Source organism: Aotus nancymaae, unplaced genomic scaffold, assembly GCF_030222135.1.
Source record: "Aotus nancymaae isolate 86718 unplaced genomic scaffold, 86718_ANA_hifiasm-v0.15.2.pri h1tg000014l, whole genome shotgun sequence".
NCBI classification, from domain to species: domain Eukaryota; kingdom Metazoa; phylum Chordata; class Mammalia; order Primates; family Aotidae; genus Aotus; species Aotus nancymaae.
Genome location: NW_026988425.1, coordinates 31,662,665 through 31,681,678, shown reverse-complemented (window position 1 = coordinate 31,681,678; position 19,014 = coordinate 31,662,665). Strand labels below are relative to the sequence as shown.

At 42.4% G+C, this 19,014-nt stretch overlaps 1 protein-coding gene across 1 annotated transcript in view; it reads left to right on the top strand.

Annotated features, from left to right (window-relative positions):
- The first annotated feature begins 449 nt into the window (after nt 1-449).
- Nucleotides 450-19,014, top strand: part of GOLPH3 (golgi phosphoprotein 3) — a 44,751-nt gene continuing 26,186 nt past the window's right edge. Inside the window, exon 1 of the mRNA XM_012459931.2 lies at nt 450-674. Within this exon, the coding sequence (XP_012315354.1) occupies nt 450-674 (225 nt within the window). The remainder of the gene's footprint in view (nt 675-19,014) is intronic.

The window sequence follows — 19,014 nt, the reverse complement described above, 5'->3', positions numbered from 1 at the left end:
GCTGAGGAAAAGACAAGCACCGAGGGCCGCCAAGGGTGTAGGCGGCAGCTGCAGCAGCAGCGGATCTCCGCCTGCCGGGTCCCCGCCCGCCGCTTCCGGCACCTCCTGCCCACCCCCCTGCCGCGCCGACTCTGCCACATCCTCCGGTGACGTCATCCGGGGCCGCCATATTGGAAAGGCGCCGCCGCCTCCGCTTCGGAGCTCGGGCTGTTTCGGGGGCCGCGGCCGCAGGTAGGAAGGCGCCCCTCTCCTGCCCCGCCGAAGCTCAGCCAGCCCGCTTCGCCCTGACCTCTCTCCTCATGACTGGCCCCGGCCCCGCTGCCGACGGACGTCGCCCCGGCGTCCCGATTTAACCCGGAAACCCGGGTCGGAGGCCGCGCGGGGAGGAGGAGGGCGACCCGGTCGGTCCCGCGTCCCTCTCGGCCCGGCTCGGCGCCTCGGCTGGAGCCATGACCTCGCTGACCCAGCGCAGCTCGGGCCTGGTGCAGCGACGCACCGAGGCCTCCCGCAACGCCGCCGACAAGGAGCGGGCGGCAGGCAGCGGCGCCGGCAGCGGCGAGGACGACGCTCAGAGCCGCCGCGACGAGCAGGACGAGGAGGACAAGGGCGACTCCAAGGAAACGCGGCTGACCCTGATGGAGGAAGTGCTCCTGCTGGGCCTCAAGGACCGCGAGGTGCGGGCGCGGCGGGCAGGGCGGGGGGCAGCGGCGCGGGGCCCGGGCGCCAGCGGCGCGGGGCCCGGGCGCCAGGTGAGCTCCAGGTAGGTGCCAGGTGAGCGCCCGACGCTTCCGGCCCGCGCACTTGCCCTCCTAGCTCCGGAGCCCGCGCCCGGTGGCGCTCAGCTGACCCCGAGCGGTGTAGGAGTTAGTTGACCCCCTGCGCGGCGGGTGCTTTCCAGATCTTCCCAGTAGAGATGCCTGGGATTTTTCCTTACAGTCGCTCGTTCCATTTCGACACCCTGACAGTTTGTATTTCTTCGTCACCTTTTTCCGCGTTTTTAACCCGTGTAGACCCCACGGTGCAAATCCAACCCGGAGACGGCCCGGGAAACCGAAACACCTGGAGCCACTAGCGCCACGAACTCTCGGATTTTTGCAGGTTTTAGGACCTGGGAGGGGTGTCCAGATCTGCTTGCTGGGGATTTTTTTTTCTTGAGTTAAAGTGTGCTGTTGGGAATTACGAAAAATGTAGGCGAAGTGGTAATGGAAAAGCTCTTACTGAGTAAAGTTAAATCAAAATTCTCATGAAACCTCCTGGTAAATTACTTTCTAGGTGAACTTGCATTGGGTGAGAGATTAGTATCGCTTTTCTATTTTGTCAGTTGATTAATCTGAAAGTCTTGCTGTTTTTAGAAAGGGCTTTTTCATGGAGTGCTTGAAATGTAGGTTTGTGAGTTGATGGAAGGCCTCAACGCTTCAGGTGTGTTGAAGTTGCAGTAAATATTTCTTTGTATTCTGACTTTGAAAGCGTTTGTTTTCACTTCAGTATCCAAAATTTTCACACACAGAAAAGTTGAAAAAGTGCTAGATACATACACATATATACTCTTTCTAGATTTTATAATTAACGTTTTGCGTATTTTTTATATTTGTCTACAAAAATGATTGTTTTTAGACACACGTGCAATACCGTCAGATAAATGAATATTGTATGAATCATGTATGATGAGGTGGTCCCAGAGCTTGTTTTATCTTAGCTTGGAAATTATAGCACGTTTTTAGAGTCGGACACAATGTTGTGTTTTGAGTTTAAGAAAGTTTTCTAAATTCAGGAAGGTGGGCAAAAAAAGTTTTACGAAACAACGTAATCTTTCTACGTCGCTGAAACTTACTAGATACAGGCGAGTTTTATATGGACTGTTATGGACCCTTGATGTTTAAAAATCTGATGAACTGAAGGTTAGCTTGTTAGGTCTAGGGCATCTGCGGTGTCTTGGTTTCCCATTTCTCAGGTTTTAATAACAGTAATCTTGAGAAAAGTTGATGTTCCTCTGACTGTGAAAGGGGCGCTGAACCTGTTTAATGATTGAGTTGTGATGTTAAAGCAGACTGTATGTGAAATTCCTTGTTCTTTGGATGAAAAAGTAAACTAGGTGTATAGTGTCCTAGTAATGTAATTTTTAGAAAATACTCAACTTTAGGCTTCACAATTTGGAATCTTGATTATAAACATTTGTCTTTTTTTTTCTTTTCTTTTTTTGTCTCGCTCTGTTGCCCAGGCTGGAGTGCAATGACGCCATCTGGGCTCACTTCAATCTACCCCTCCTGGGTTCAAGCGATTCTCCTGCCTCAGCCTGCGGAGTATCTGGGATTACAGGCGCGCGCCACCACACCCAGCTAATTTTTGTATTTTAAGTAGAGACGGGGTTTCACCTTGTCAGGCTGTTCTCTGACCTCAAGTGATCCACCCGCCTCGGCCTCCCAAAGTGCTGGGATTACAGGTCTGAGCCACTACGCGGGCCATAAAGATTTTTTTTGGACAAAAGTAACATTGTAGACATTTTAGAAAATACAAAAACAAAATTAAAACATATTCTTGAGTGAACATTTTGGTTTACAGTTTTTGAGACTTTTCTATGTGGATAAAACTTGATGGAAAACAAAAACTTAAAAAAAAAACTAGCTTTTGGTGTTCTGAGTCACACTGAAATTATAGTGAGAAAGTACCTATTTGTTTTTTCAAGTACATATTACTCTAAATCAAGCTTGTCCAACCCGTGGGTCACGAGTGGCCCAGAATGGCTTTGAATGTGGCCCAACACAAATTGATAAACTTTCTTAAAACATTTTTTTTGCAATTTTTTTTTAAAGCTTATCAACTATTGCTAGTGTTAGTGTATTTTATGTGTGGCCCAAGACAGTTCTTCCATTGTGGCCCAGGGAAGCCAAATGATTGGACACCCTTGCTCTAAATGTTTAAGCTAAAACCTATTATTAACATGCTGTTTTTCAGTGATTGGTTTTCAGGAAGATAATCTAAATAATTTGTTGAAGTTTAACAGTACTCACATAATTGAGACAATTTAAAGTTCTTTGGCAGGTAATTGAAACCATGTGTTCTGTTTATTTTGCATCAAGAGTCACTCACTATACTTTGCTTGTCATGGCTTAGGTCCAGATGCTTGCTAGCCGATCGTGAGCATTTCTTCCTGATCAGCCACCACGTAGGGAAATTTTTTCTCCATTTTTGTAGTCAAGTCCAGAGAGTTGGGGGGTGGAGTTGGGACAACTGGGATTTTTGTTTGTTTGTTTTAGGTTTTGGTTTTAAGGATTAGCTTATATGGATATATGTATTTATTTAATCACATCTTAAAAAATTTTTTTTTAGAGATGGAGGTCTCAAGATGTTGCCCAGGCCACACTCGAACTTGTGGGCTCAAGCCATCTGCCCTGCGTAGCTGGGACTACAGGGTTTATGCCATCAAGCCAACTCATGTATTTACACTCTAATAACCAGCCTGTCAACTTACCTGTTCATATATTTTTCCCTTGGGAGGCTCTTTTTAGGGGGCAAGAATTGCTCTCTTATCCTGAGCCTAGGCATTTATGCTAATAAATCGCTTTGACTTATTTTTACTTAGCATTCATCTTTTTAATGTGGATATTCCTAAGACATTTAAAAGCTAAAATTTACCTTTAGGCAAGTCATTAATGTTGTAAATATTTCATATATATATGTGAGCTAATAACCTTATCTGACATCAAAACAATGAAAAAATTTTAAGAAATTGCTAAATGGTGAAATTAATTTACTTTTTTTTGAGACTGAGTCTTGCTCTGTCATCCAGGCTGAAGTGCAGTGGCTCGATCTCTGCTCACTGCAACCTCCCAGTCCCAGGTTCAAGTGATTCTCTGGCCTCCCGAGTGACTGGGATTGAGTAGCTGGGATTACAGGTGCACCACCACACCCAGCTGAATTTTGTATTTTTAGTGGAGATAAGGTTTCACCACCTTGGCCTGGCTTGTCTTGAACTCCTGAGCTCAAGTAATCCGCCCACCTCTGCCTCCCAAAGTGCTGGGATTACAGGCCTGAGCCACTGTGCCCAGGCTTTCCTTGATTTTTGAAAGAAAAAACAGACTTAGTAATTTACATGTGTTGGCTTTAAAAAATTTTGCTGTTGGAGAATAATAAACCAGGAGAAAAGTGTACTTAAAGGGTGATGAAGTTTCACAAACCAAATACACCTGTTAAACCAGCACCTAGGGCAAGAAACAGCAGCTCTAGCCCTCTGCTTGAATTTCTTTCCAGTCACTACCCATTCCTCGAGGGTAACCACTGGCTTAATATTAGAATTCAGCATAGATTAATTTTTCCTCATTTTTTGTACTTTGTATCTGATTTTTGTTCAACATGAGATCCATATTGTGTGAGGTTGTCCTTTGTTCTTATTGTCTCACCAGTGTATTTTTAACATGTTTATAATATTTAAAAAATTGACATATTCTGAGTCAAGTCCCCCTCTTCTATTTACTGAACAGAACTTTCAGTTTTCGAATAAACAGATGGTCTGGCTTCAGATTACCTGTTACGGGTGAGTCTAAAGTCATTGTGATTGATTTTTTTTACTCTTTACACATTTCAGATTTTTTTTTTTTTTACCGATGATATTTATTTTTGTGTTTATAAAACAAGGATGCCTAGGCCCCTCAGAGGATTTTGATGCTCACTTGGGCAGAGAATTAGTGCATAGGTATTTAAGCAATTCTTCAAAGGCCACAGAAAGGATGGCAAATACTTTACACCTAAATCAGTTTCCAAATAATTAGCAGTATTTCTCTAATTGCCCCTGTGTTTGAGGGGGAGGGGCAGCAAAGTGCAGGTGTTTTCCTTTCCATATGTGTTTGTTTATTCCATAGGTGCCTTCAATAGAATATTTTCAGGATGCTTTATTGAGAATTACCAGAAATAACTGATGTGATATATGTTTGAATGTCTTCATTGCTGATAAATCTTAGTTTTTTAAGGTTAGATTTAATTATTTTCAGTGGCCAAGTATAATTTGGAGACAGGGTCTTGCTCTGTTACCCGGGCTGGAGTGCAGTGGTGTGATCTTGGCTCACTGCAGCCTCAACCTCCTTGGCTCAAGTGATCCTCCTGCCTCAGCCTCCTGAGGAACTAGGACCACAGGCACACACCACCATGCCTGGCTAATTTTTTTTATTTTTTGTAAAGACAAGGGTTTAGCCACATTGCCCAGGCTGGTCTTGAACTCCTATGCTCAAGTTATCCTCTTGCTTCAGCCTCCCAGAGTGCTAGTAGTACAGGCATGAGCCACTGCGCCTGGTCTTTTTTTTTCCCCCAGAAGACAGATCTTGCTCGGTCGCTAGGATGGAGTATAATGGTGAGATAAGTACAGTGGTGTCGCTAGGATGGAGTACAGTGAGATATAGCTCACTGTAGCCTCGAATTCCTGGCCTCAAGTGATCCTCCCGCCTCAGCTTCCCAAAGTGTTGGGATTACCATGATGCACTCTTGAAACATATTTTTCCCTTACTGTTTTGTTGTGCAGCCAGACTTGTCCAATCAAATGTTTTCTCTAAGATACAGGGTTTTTTGGAGATCTTTCCAGAGTAATGTCCGTGTGTGGATCAGACTGTTCTTTGGCATGGTTCTTTGAGCTGCTTTCTCTGGTCTATGGGCACTATTTTTTTCCAGCCTGATTTTCCAGTCATCTTTCAGTTTTGCGAGTTTCAACAGCCTTCCAGTAAAGTTGCTTTTTAAAGATAGTCAGAGTCAGTTACTAATGTTTCTAATGCTTGTAGACAAGAACTGTAATAGAGTAACTTAACTCTACATCTTGAAAAATAAGTAGGTGCTTTAGGTAAATAATATGTAATGGGGTAAAATAATTGAGTTTAAATAAAATGATGGAACTGACTTTCATGTGACTTTTACACAGGCTCCAAAGATGTGTTCCGTTTTTGGAATAAAGTTCTCAAGGTCACTATTTTGAAGTATAATACTGATCAAGATATATAACGTAACACTTTTTTTGAGATGGAGTCTCGCTGTGTCACCCAGGCTGAAGTGCAGTGGCGCGATCTTGGCTCACTGCAACCTCTGCTTTCCGGGTTCGAGTGATTCTCCTGCCTCAGCCTCCTGAGTAGATAGGACTACAGGTGTGTACCACAATGCCCAGCTAATTTTTGTATTTTTATTAGAAATGGGGTTTCACCATATTGGTCAGACTGGTCTTGAACTCCTGACCTCGTGATCCACCCACCTTAGCCTCCCAAAGTGCTGGGATTACAGGTGTGAGCCACCGCACCCAGCCCATTTTTCTTTCTATACATGCAGTGATGTCCACTATCTCTACATATTAAATCTGTAAATGAGAAATTCATTCAGCAAGTATTCAGAATTTCCAGATGTGCTGAGTTTTAGTAATTTAAAATATTATAAAGGTTTCTGAGTTTTTAATGAATTTTGTGATTTCCAATACAAATATTCCCCTCATATTTTTGAAAGATTTGAATTTTTTTTTTTTTTTTTTTGAGACAGAATCTCACTCTGTTGCCAGACTGGAGTGCAGTAGCGTGATTTCAGCTCACTGCAACCTCCTACTCCCAGGTTCAAGCGATTCGCCTGCCTCAGCCTTCGAGTAGCTGGGATTATAGTCACGTACCACCACGTCCAGCTGATTTTTGTATTTTTAGTAGAGTCGAGAATTCACCATGTTGGCCAAGATGGTCTCGATCTCCTGACCTTGTGATCCTCCCGCCTCAGTCTCCCAAAGTGCTGAATTACAGGCGTGAGCCACTGTGCCCAGACGAAAAGTTTCCATTTTTACCTATTTTTTTCAGATGTTTAAACGCAGGTATGAAATACACAGGATCTCAAATGTTAGTTTTTGAAGTTCATTAAACCATTTGATTGTACTTTTTTTCTTTTGAAACTGCCTAGCTTTGTCATCTAGCCTGGAGTGTAGTGGTGTGATCATGGCTTATGGCAGCTTCAACCACCTGAGCTCAAGCAGTCCTCCATCCTCAGTCTCCTGAGTAGCTAGGACGATAGGCACACAGTATCATGCCCAGCTAATTAAAAAAAAAATTTTTTTGTAGATCGTGATCTCAGTATGTTGCCCAGTCTTGAACTTCTGGCCTCAAGCAATCTTCCTTCCTTGACTTCTCAAAGTGCTGGGGTTTTAGGTGTGAGCACCACACCTGGCCTGCTTATACCTTTTCAACAGGATTTTATACTGTTGAAATTACTTTTCAGTGCTTTGGGATTCTTTTACAATATGGTCAAAATATTCTCTAACTCATAAGTTATACTAATATTTATTAATTTTGGACTACCTGAGAGTTCTTGTATGGAGCATTTGAATTTACCTTTTAGAATTGTATTTTGAGGGTGGGGCACGGTGGCTCATGCCTGTAATCCCAGTACTTTGTGAGGCTGAGGTGGGTGGATCACCTGAGGTCAGGAGTTCCAGACCAGCCTGGCCAACATAGTGAAGCCCGGTCTGTACTAAAAATACAAAAATTAGCTGAGTGTGGTGGCAAGCACCTGTAATCCCAGCTACTTGGGAGGCTGAGGCAGGAGAATCACTTGAACCTGAAAGGTGGAGGTTGCAGTGAGCCAAGATCTTGCCACAACACTCCAGCCTGGGCGACAAGAGCAAAACTCCGTCTCAAAAAAAACCAAAACAAAACAAAAATAATTGTATTTTGAAGTTATTTTGATGAGATTTTGAAATATTTGGGGGGTTTTTCTGATATTTAAAAAATACACTTTTATAATATCAGCTTACATGTAAATCTTAAAGACCTTGGAGGCATCAGGCATTACGCTTGTTCTGTTATGTATGTCATGTTAAACTTTTGGCTGTACACTATTTTATATCTTTGCAAATCCCCCCCACTTTTTAACAGCATAACTTTTCTACTGCCGCTAATCAGATTATATAGTATCAAAGTATGTTGTAGTCTTTGTTTAGAGGATTTTATCTTCATGTTGTGAGTCTCCCTTTCCTTTTTTTAAAAAGACGGAGTCTTGCTCTTGTTGCCCAGGCTGGAGTGCTTGGCTCACTGCAACCTCTGCCTCCGGGGTTCAAGTGATTCTCCTGCCTCATGGGTGGCGTCCACCACCATGCCTGGCCAATTATTGCATTGTTAGTAGAGATGGGGTTTCATCATGTTGGTCAGGCTGGTCTCAGACTCCTGACCTAGAGTGATCTGCCTGCCTCGGCCTCCCAAAGAGCAGGGATTACAGGCATGACCACCATGCCCCGCCATGCTGCTGCCTTTTATTAAGTGTGCTGACAGAGTGCCAAAGGTGGAAATCTGGCTTTATTTTAAAATTGGTGTTTGTGACTTTGGGTTTCTCTTATCAAAGCTGGGAAGACTGCAACCTGTTTCAGTTGCATTGTGCAGTATTATAATGTAATCCAGTACATTTTGAGTTTTTTGACTTAGGTATAACAGATATATTTGGAACATAGGCTGTTTCTCTTCCTGTTTGGTAAACTTCTCATCTGAAAAAAAAAAAAAAAACAACTAATATTAAAGTACAGTGTATTGCCAGAAAGGATGTTTTTGGTAGCTTTTAAGAATAACACTTTAAACAAAAAAATAATTTATTTTTAAACTGAATGCATTGTATTTGGTTTACATATTCCTTTAATGGAGAAGTTCTTAAACTGGAGTCAACAGATGGAGCTTAGAAACTCTGTGAATACTCTGCAATTGTATGTGTGCGTTCTTGGGGAAAGAGGGCAGAGCTTTCATTAGATACTCAAAGCATTTAGTGAATCAGGAAGATTAAAAATTACTGAACAGGAACTGTTTGTTTTAGCTTAAGGTGTTCATCTTTTTTTTTTTCTTCCTGAAAATAAACTACAGAAAATTCCAGGTTTCCAGGATTGTAGCAAGTTGAATTTTAAGTGATTTGAGTTATGAAGTCCACATTTCTGTGACCTGGCTAGAGGTACTCATCTTGCTAAATGACTTTTAGAAGCAGTGTAACTGCTTCTAATCTAGGATTACCATACATCTAGGATTCTCACAGTTTCCATCCATCAGATGTTTATTGAGCACATGCTCTGTGAGAGGCCTTTTACTAAGTATAGATGCTCTGAAGAACGTGTCTATCTTTAAGTTCATGTAGTTTTAGTTCTGTGTATCAAAGCTAATATAGTAAACTACAAAACTAAATTACGTTGCTGTTCTAGAATCTTTCTTCCTGAGACAGAGTCTCGCTCTGACCCCAGGCTGAAGTGCAGTGGTGCCATCTATGCTCACTGCAACCTTCGCCACCTGTGTTCAAGCGATTCTCCTGCCTCAACCTTCTGAGTAGCTGAGATGACAGGCATTCGCCACCATGCACGGCTACTTTTTGTATTTTTAGTAGAGGCAGGGTTTCGCCATGTTGGCCAGGCTGGTCTCAAACTCAGGACCTCAGGTGATCTGCCTGCCTCAGCCTCCCAAAGTGCTGGGATTATAGGCAAAAGCCACAGCACCTGGCCTGTTGTGTAATTTTTTGATGTCAAATATTTCAGCCTGGCATTTGGCAGTCACTCAGTACATTGACATTATTCACATTAAGAATACATAATTTACTTAACCCTGTCTGGGTGCAGAGACTCCCATCTGTAATCCAAACACTTTGGGAGGCTGAGGCCGGTGGATCACCTGAGACAAGGAGTTCACAACCAGCCTGGCCAACATGGTGAAAACCTGTCTCTACTAAAAATACAAAAATTAGCCGGGTGGGGTGGTGTGCACCTGAAATGCCAGCTACTCAGGAGGGTTGAGGCAGGAGAATCGCATGAACCCAGGAGGTGGAGGTTGCAGTGAGCATAGATCTCACCACTGTACTCCAGCCTGGGCAACAGAGCCAAGACTGTCTCAGAAAACAAAAACAAACCATAATTTACTTTATTAAGTAAATTAATATTATTAAAGTAGCTTTACTTATTAAATTTACTTAATACATTTACTTACTAAGTGATTTTTATGTATAAAAAGATACACTTACAGTGTACAAATATATAGTATATTCTGTCATATTAAGATTTCTTGGGGGAGAAGGTAATTGAAAAAAATCTGAAAATACTTCTTAAGGGAACAATGATGAAATAAAGGGTGAGAAACATTGAAATAAGTCACTATTGAAAATTCTAAGCTTATGCTTAGTTGAGGTTGAAATTTTTTTTTTTTTTCGAGATGGAGTTTACTCTTGTTGTCCAGGCTGGAGTGCAATGGCGAGATCTTGGCTCACCACAACCTCTGCCTCCCGGGTTGAAGGGATTCCCATGCCTCAGCCTCCCTAGTAGCTGGGATTACAGGCATGTGCCACCATGCCTGGCTCATTCTGTATCTTTAGTAAAGACAGGTTTCGCCAAGTTGGTCAGGCTGGTCTCAAACCCCCAACCTCAGGTGATTTGCCCGCCTCAGCCTCCCAAAGTCCGGTAGATTATAGGCATAAGACACAGTGCCCAGCCAAAAATCTATTTCTTTGATAGGAGTTTTTATTGCAGTAGAATTTGGCTTGTAGTTCAGTAGGAAGAGGAACAATTTTAGCATACTAAACTGCATGTAGGAACTTATGAGTTAAAATTTTAAGGTAAAAGATATTTTTGTTGATAATATATAGGCAAACTTCGTATTCCTCCACCACTACCTTCTGGGACAGACTAGAAATGAAGGAACTGTATATAAGAGTTGCTAATGGTTATATTTACTCTGGTTTCATTTTTCTAGTTCCAGTTTCTTAAACGGAAATGCTAAACAGTTTTATACCATATTAACAAAATAACCTCAGAAATAACACTTAAGAACTTAATTTTCAGTTCAGTCACTGAATGGAGTATACTTTTCTGTACTGTGTTAGCTAAAATGAAATCAGAGGTTATTTAGTATTCATATTTTCCGTTTAATCAAAGTATTGAACACCTTCTCTGTGCCATTCCCTTTGCTAGATGCTGGGGTTACAAACTAAAAATAATTTTTTTTTTCCAGACTAAGTCTCCCTTTGTTGCGTAAGCTGGAGTGTAGTGGCGTGATGTTGGCTTACTGCAACCTCCACCTTCTGGGATCAAGCAGTCCTTGTGTCTCAGCCTCCCAAGTAGCTGGGATTATAGGCACATGCCACCATGCCCAGCTAATTTTTGTATTTTTAGTAAATGGGTAATTTACCTAGCCTAGAGAAGTAAATTAAAGTTTATAGTGGTCTTGACAAGTATTTAATATTTCCAGTATTTTTACTATTTCTTGACTCTCTTGCACTTTATATGCTGGACTTACTGAACATTTTACTCAAATTCAGATGCTCATCTCTGCTTTTTTTTTTTTTTAATTTTAATTTTTGATCAGGTACGGTAGCTCACACTGGGAGGCCAAGGTGGGCGGATCACGAGGTCAGGAGTTCAAGACCAGCCTGACCAATATGGTGAAACCCCATCTCTACTAAAAATACAAAAATTAGCTGGGCATTGTGGTACACACCTGTAGTCCTATCTACTCAGGAGGCTGAGGCAGGAGAATCGCTTGAACCCGGGAAGCGGAGTTTGCAGTGAGCCGAGATCACACCACTGCACTCCAGCCTGGGTGACGGACAAGGCACCGTCTCAAAAAAAAATTATTTAAAAAAATTTTTATGGGCCCATAGTAGCTGTGTTTATCTCTGCTTTTGTTCTGAACCTCTGGTCAGTTTTCACTTTGTAATTCCTAGCCAAACTGGTTTGGGAAATCTGGAAACCTGAAGTACCACTTGACTTGTGATTTTTAGGTCAAGCCTAGAGTCTTCCTCAAAGAATTCTTGGGATTGATTCCATGATTGATTCCTCTTTTACTGCTTAGCCTCCAGAGATACCAGTAGCCTGCAAGCCGCCAAAATGATAAATGCCTCTAGTGACAAATAGCACATGTAAAGTGCCTGGTAGTTGGTACACAATAAGTATTAAGTTTCATTACACCTTGATCCTCCAAATCAGAAAACTTGAAAGATCTTGACCTCTTCCAGCTCTGGTGATCACCTGTTCTCTCCACCTTTCCATATTCTCACCTCCCCATCCCCCCACCCCCTTTTTTTTTTTGAGACGAGGTCTGCTCTGTCACCCAGGCTGGAGTCCAGTAGTGTGATCTCTGCTCACTGCAGCCTCAAACTTGCTGGGCTCAGGTGATCCTCCCACTTTAGCCTCCCAAGTAGCCAGGACTACAGGTGTGCACCACCACACCTGGCTAATTTTTGTATTTTTTGTAGAGATAGGGTTTTGCTGTATTGGCCAAGTTGGTCTCAAACTCCCGGGCTCAAGCGATCCTCCCGCCTCGGCCTCCCAAAGTGCTGGGATTACAGGCATGAGGCACTGCACCCAGCCTCACCTATTCTTTTTGATGGTTCGCTATTTTTAGGGGAAAGGGACGCTGCCTGACTTCAAGGCCAGGATCTTCACTGAAGGTGATAGGATTGGGTCTCTTGGAGAAGCCAGTAACTCCTAACCCTTTCCTTTTTTTTTTTTTTTTTTAATTTCTTTTTAAGTTTTTTTCCTTTTGCCTCTCTATTACTTTGATCACTTTTCATTTCCCCCTCACTGTAGGGTCCTTTGACTACTAAGGCCTCATCCCCAAGGGGCTTAAGAGTAGGGAAATATGTCGGAACAATAATTAGCAAAATTGCCTTGAACTCTAAGATTATACCTTGTGCAGAGCTTTTCGTTAAATGAGTTTAGAAATAAAAAGTAACATGTAAAGTCCTAGCCTCCTCAAGTTTACAGCCCAGTGGTGGGGAGATGAGACGTGAGAATTAGAATTACAGTATCCAGTAGTACTGTCTTAAGAGCCAGGTAGGGAGTAGACGCTAAATGTTCAGAGGAAGTAGTAATTTAGGCTGCGACTTTTCCAGGGAGGAAAAGGAGCAGAGGGGAGTGGAGCTGGACATTGCAAAATTTATGTAAGTGTGGGCATTCTATTCTAGGGGAGTAGGGGAACCAGGGCTTGGAACAGAACCTGCCAGGGAATTCTAATCACAAGGCAGTTTTGAAGCTGACTAGAAATTAGTTTCAAGATTAACTTCTATTTGATTATCACAAATATTCTTTTAAGGGGACTTCTATGAATTTTGAATTAGAAAATTGTTTTTACATACATTTTAATGATTTTCACATGGTACGGGAAACATTTAGAAATTATTGTTTATAAAATTTGGACTTACAATGTTCTGTTTATCCATCCACCCACCTATCCATTCATCTCTTCGTCCTCAAATAGTTGAGGGTCCTTTATAATCTGGGCAGTGTCAGAGTACTGGGCTAGAAACATTATACAAGTATGGCTTCCTTTTGCAGTCTCTATAGTCTTAATCATGATGGGTACATGTAAAAGAATAGAAGGAAAGCTGCAAGTTTATTTTTATTTATGTTTTTGGGATGGAGTTTCGCTCTTGTTGCCCAAGCTGGAGTGCAGTGGCGCGATCTCAGCTCACCACATCCTCTGCCTCCCAGGTTCAAGTGATTCTCTTGCCTCATCCTCCCTAGGAGCTGGGGTTACAGGCCTGCAACACCACTCCTGGCTAATTTTGTATTTTTTGTAGTGATGGAGTTTCTCCATGTTGGTCAGACTGGTCTTGAACTCTTGATCTCAGGTGATCCGCCCTCCTTGTCCTCCCAAAGTGCTGGGAGTATAGGGGTGAGCCACTGTGCCTGGCTTATTTTTAATTTTTTTTTTTTGAGACAGGATCTCACTCTTGTCACCCCAGGCTGGAGTGCAGCGGCGCCATCTTGACTCCCTGCAGCCTCTGCTTCCCAGGCTCAAACGGTCCTCCCACCTCAGCCTCTGAATAGTGGGACTACAGGCATGTACCGCCATGCTTGGCTAATTTTTGTGTTTTTTTTGTAGAGACGGGGCTTCGTCATGTTGCCCAGGATGGTCTCAAACTCCTGGGCTCAAGCAGTCTGACTGTCTTGGTCTCCCAAAGTGCTGGGATTACAAATGTGAACCACTGCGCCCTGGCTTAGAAGACTATTTTGTGTGTAGAAAGGATTGCTAGATGGAAAAACTGGAGACAGGAAGACTGTTAGTAGGCATGAGGTTATTAGAACTTGTAATATTTGGTGCTTGATCTTGGATAGAGCAAACAGGATTGATCAGAAGGATAATTTTTTTATAGAATTATTAGAACTTTAGCCAGGCGTGGTGGCTCACGCCTGTAATCCCAGCACTTTGAGAGGCTGAGGTGGGCGGATCACAAGGTCAGGAGTTCGAGACCAGCCTGGCCAACATAGTGAAACCCCATTCCTACTAAAAATACAAAAATTAACCAGCCATGGTGGTACATATCTGTAGTCCCAGCTACTCAAGAGGCTGAGGCAGGAGAATCACGTGAATCCGGGAGGCGGAGGTTGCAGTGAGCTGAGATCGTGCCACTGCCCTCCAGCCTGGGCAACACAGCGAGATTCTGTCTCAAAAAAAAAAAAAAAAAAAAGAATTATTAGGATTTCATCGTCATTAAAACTTAGGAGAGAAGATTATTAGTTTGAGTTTGAGGAACCAGTAGGGTAGAAATCCTGTCTTAATTATTAGCAAGCTGTCTGCTAATTGTAGGAAAAGATTTAGAAAATATAGATTACAATAAAAATAAAATAAAACCCATAGTTCTACTTATATTCTTTCAAAATTTTACTTTCATTCATCTGTCTGCTATATCCTAGGCACTGTGCTATGGAAGACAGATGCATATATAAACATAGATGTATGTATGTATTTGCATAATTACAAACTGTAATAGTTATGAAGGAAAATTAGAAGGTACTATGTGAGAATGGGTGTGTGGGGGAGGGCACAGGGACAGTTTAAAGAAATGGTATTTAAGCAGAGACCCACAGGATGAGTAGGAACCAAGTCCAGTGAAGACAGACCTAGTACAGTAGGTCTGGAGTGCAGTAGGTCTTGAATACTGAACGCCCTGAAGCAAGAAAGAGCTTGTTTTGTTTGAGGATTGGAAAGGTGGTCCAGGTGGCAGGAGTGGGATGACTGGGAGAAAGGCATGAGATAGTGTTAGGGAGGGCCAGACCGCACAGGCCTTACAAGTCAGGCTCAGGGTTTTGTATTTTTGTACTGAGTGCCATTGGGAAACCATTGATGGATTTTTGGAGAATGATAAAATCAATCTTCGTTTTAAAAAAAGCCAGGTGTGGTAGCTCATGCCTATAACTCCAACACTATGGGAGACTGAGGCAGGAAGAGGGCTTCGAGACCAGCCTGAGTAACTGTGTTTATTACAAAAAAATAAAAAATAAGCTAAGTGTGGTGGTGCATCCTTGCAGTCCCAGGTACTCCGGAGGCTAAGGTGGGATGAGCACTTGAGCTCATGAGGGTGAGCCTGCAGTGGGCCGTGGTCATGCCACTGCACTCTAGCCTGGGTGACAGAGCGAGAACCTGTCTCAACAGCTCCTGAATGGATTGAAGAAAGGCAAGTGAAGGAAACTGGGAAGTAACATCTTGGTATATTATTCTTCCAGTCTTGTTTTAAATGAGTTTGCCCTTGTTCTTTTTTACTTAAAAAAAGGGATGGGGGAAGGATCTTAAGACTGCTTTGTAACCCTTTTTCTCTTAATGACATATAATGACCACCTTCCCAAGTCAGTAAATACAGATTTACATGGTACGTGCTCATAGAAAAAATTGAAATGGCAGAATCAGAAGAATGACGTCTCATTTGTAGTGACTGCATTATAGAACATGTTATGTGATCTTATTAGACCCGTATGTATTACAAAATATGGTCATATTGTGGATCTTCATTATTTTTCTCTTTAATGGTCTGGAAATCAACATAATTACTTTTTTAGGTCTTCATGTTTGTGTTAGCAGATCTTTCTAGGTAAGGCTCTGCCTTTTTCTACCTGGCAGCCAATTCTTCTTTCTTTTTTTTTTTTTTTTGAGACTGAGTCTCACTGTCACCCAGGCTGGAGTTCAGTGGTGTGATCTCGGCTCATTGCAACCTCCGCCTCCCGGATTCAAGCGATTCTCCTGGCTCAGCCTCCTGAATAGCTGGGACTATAGGCGTGCGCCACCATGCCCAGCTAATTTTTGTATTTTTGGTAGAGATGGAGTTTCACCATGTTGACCAGGATGATCTCGGTCTCTTGACCTCGTGATCTGCCTGCCTCAGCCTCCCAAAGTGCTGAGATTACAGGTGTGAGCCACCACGTTCATCCCCTTATTTCTTTCTTTCTTTTTTTTTTTTTTTTGAGACGGAGTTTCGTTCTTGTTACCCAGGCTGGAGTGCAACGGCGGGATCTCGGCTCACCGCAACCTCTGCCTCCTGGGTTCAAGCAATTCTCCTGCCTCAGCCTCCCGAGTAGCTGAGACTACAGGCGTGCGCCACTATGCCCAGCTAATTTTTGTATTTTTAGTAGAGACGGGGTTTCACCATGTTGACCAGGATGATCTCGGTCTTTTGACCTCATGATCCACCTGCTTCGGCTTCCCACAGTGCTGGAATTATAGGCGTGAGCCACCGCACCCAGCCCCTTATTTCTTAATGTGTAATAAGATTCTTCACCTTAACACCTTAATCTAGCTTCCTTTTTTTTTTTTTTTTTTTTTGAGACAGGGTCTCACTGTTGCCAGCTGAAGTGCAGTGGCGTCATAAGCAATTCTCTAGCCTCCCAAGTAGCTGGGATTATAGGCACGCACCACCACCCCACGCTAATTTTTGTATTTTTAGTGGAGATAAGGTTTCACCATGTTGGCCAGGATGGCCTCGATCTCCTGATCTGCCCACCTCTGCCTCCCAAAGTACTGGGATTACAGGTGTGAGCCACCACACCTGCCCCTGATCTAACTTCTTAGTTGCTCTTATATCCTTTTTGATTAACATTGTATCTCTAGCACCTAGCACAATGCCTAGTATGGCACAGGTATTTATGTATATTTTTAGAATGAGTGAGGGAATGCCATTTTATTTTGTCAGTATTCTGATAATCACATTGAATTGTAATTATTATTTATTTTCTTCCTTTTCATCCTGTGCCTTTGTATCTTAGTCATCTTTATCAACTTTGTTTCGTAATGTCTTGGCACTCAATAGAGTTTATTGAGTTAAAATTATTCTTGAAATATATTATTTCCAGCCGTGCCTGGTGGCTCATGCCTGTAATCCCAGCATTTTGGGGAGGCCAAGGCAGAAGGATTGCTTGAGCTCAGGAGTTTGAGACCAGCCTGGGAAACACAGCAAGATCCTGTCTGTATTTTAATAATAAAAATATATATTAAAAAATATTTATGGCCGGGTGCGGTGGCTCACGCATGTAATCCCAGCACTTTGAGAGGCCGAGGCGGGTGGATCACGAGGTCGAGAGATCGAAACCATCCTGGCCAACATGGTGAAACCCCCTCTCTACTAAAAAATACAAAAATTAGCTGGGTGTGGTGGCACGTGCCTGTAGTCCTAGCTACTCAGGAGGCTGAGGCAGGAGAATTGCTTGAACCTACGAGGTGGAGGTTGCAGTGAGCCGAGATCACACCACTGCACTCTAGCCTGCCTGGAGACAGAGCAAAACTCTTGTCTCAAAAAAAAAAATAATAATTATTCCAAGAATTTTTTTTTCCTGGAGTCTCACTGTGCCACCCAGGCTAGAGTGCAGTTGTACAGTCATAGCTTACTGCAGCCTTGAACTCCTGGGCTCAAGTGATCCTCCAACCTCAGTCTATTTTGAGAATTTAAAAAATTATAGTTTTTACTTTATGCAGCATTGTGCCTCAGCCTTCCAAGTGGGAATGACTTCTGCTTTTAGAAAATAATGCAGAAGCCAGTATCTAATAAATGTTTTAGTGACTTGATGTACAACTTACATGCTTTAATTTTATGTACTTCTATAGGGACTTACCAAAATGTCCTCAACTTAAAATGCTTACAGTGTGATGCAGTGGTAAAAGTGCTGTACCTAGAGTCACAGCTCTGGGGCTTGTGGTATCACTGCTTCTTACTTTCTCTAAACCTCAGATTTTTCAAATGTAAAAAGGTGATAATATTTTACTAGGTTATTGTGGAACCTAGATGATTGATAAATGGTTTTGCAAACTGAAATGTTATTCTCATATTAAATAAAACCTTCATGTTTCTTACATAAGAATTAACACTATGACTTATAGTTAGGTCTCACTAACAAGATGCTGTTAAATATACTTTAAAAAACTTCACTAGTGAAAAGCCCTTAAAAATTCATTTGCTTGAAAGGGAGTGTCTGCTCACACTTTGTTTTGTGCTCTCTGCTGTGAAGTGATCAGTGGCAGGTGTGGAAAGAAAAAAAGGGATACCAGTCAAGCACCCCAGTCTGAAAATCTGAAATTCTAAATGGTTCCAAAATTTGAAACTTTTTCAGTGCTGACATGATATCACAAGTGGAAGATTCCATACCTGACACACTTTGTTTCATGCTAGTTAAAATATTGTATAAAAAATTTATGAAATTACCTTTGGCTGTGTGTATAAGGTATGTGTGAAACACAAATGAATTTTGTATTTAGACTCAGGTCACATCTCTAAATTATCTCGTTATATATATGCAAATATTCCAAAATCTAGGATCTGAAACACTCTGGTGCCAATTACAGGGATATTCAACCTGTACCCTCTTCTGTTTTCAGGGGGCTGAAAGGAAGCACACCTAGATCATGCATTAAAGAAACAGGTCTTGGGGCCGGGCGCGGTGGATCACATAATTGCTTGTTTAGTAAAGAGGTCAGGAGATCGAGAGCATCCTGGCCAACATGATGAAACCCTGTCTCTACTAAAAATACAAAAATTAACTGGGCATAGTGGTGTGTTGTCTGTAATCCCAGCTACTTGGTAGGCTTGAACCTACCAAGTAGCTTGAACCAGGAAGAATCGCTTGAACCAGGGAGTCGCAGTGAGTTGAGATCGTGCCACTGCACTCCTGCCTGGCGACAGAACGAGACTCTGTCTCAAAAAAAAAAAAAAAAAAATAGATAAACAGGCCTTAGAAGGTAAGACAGAAAAAGAGAGCCAGGGCTTTGGAGCTAGGTAGACTTAATTTCATTTCCTGCTTTG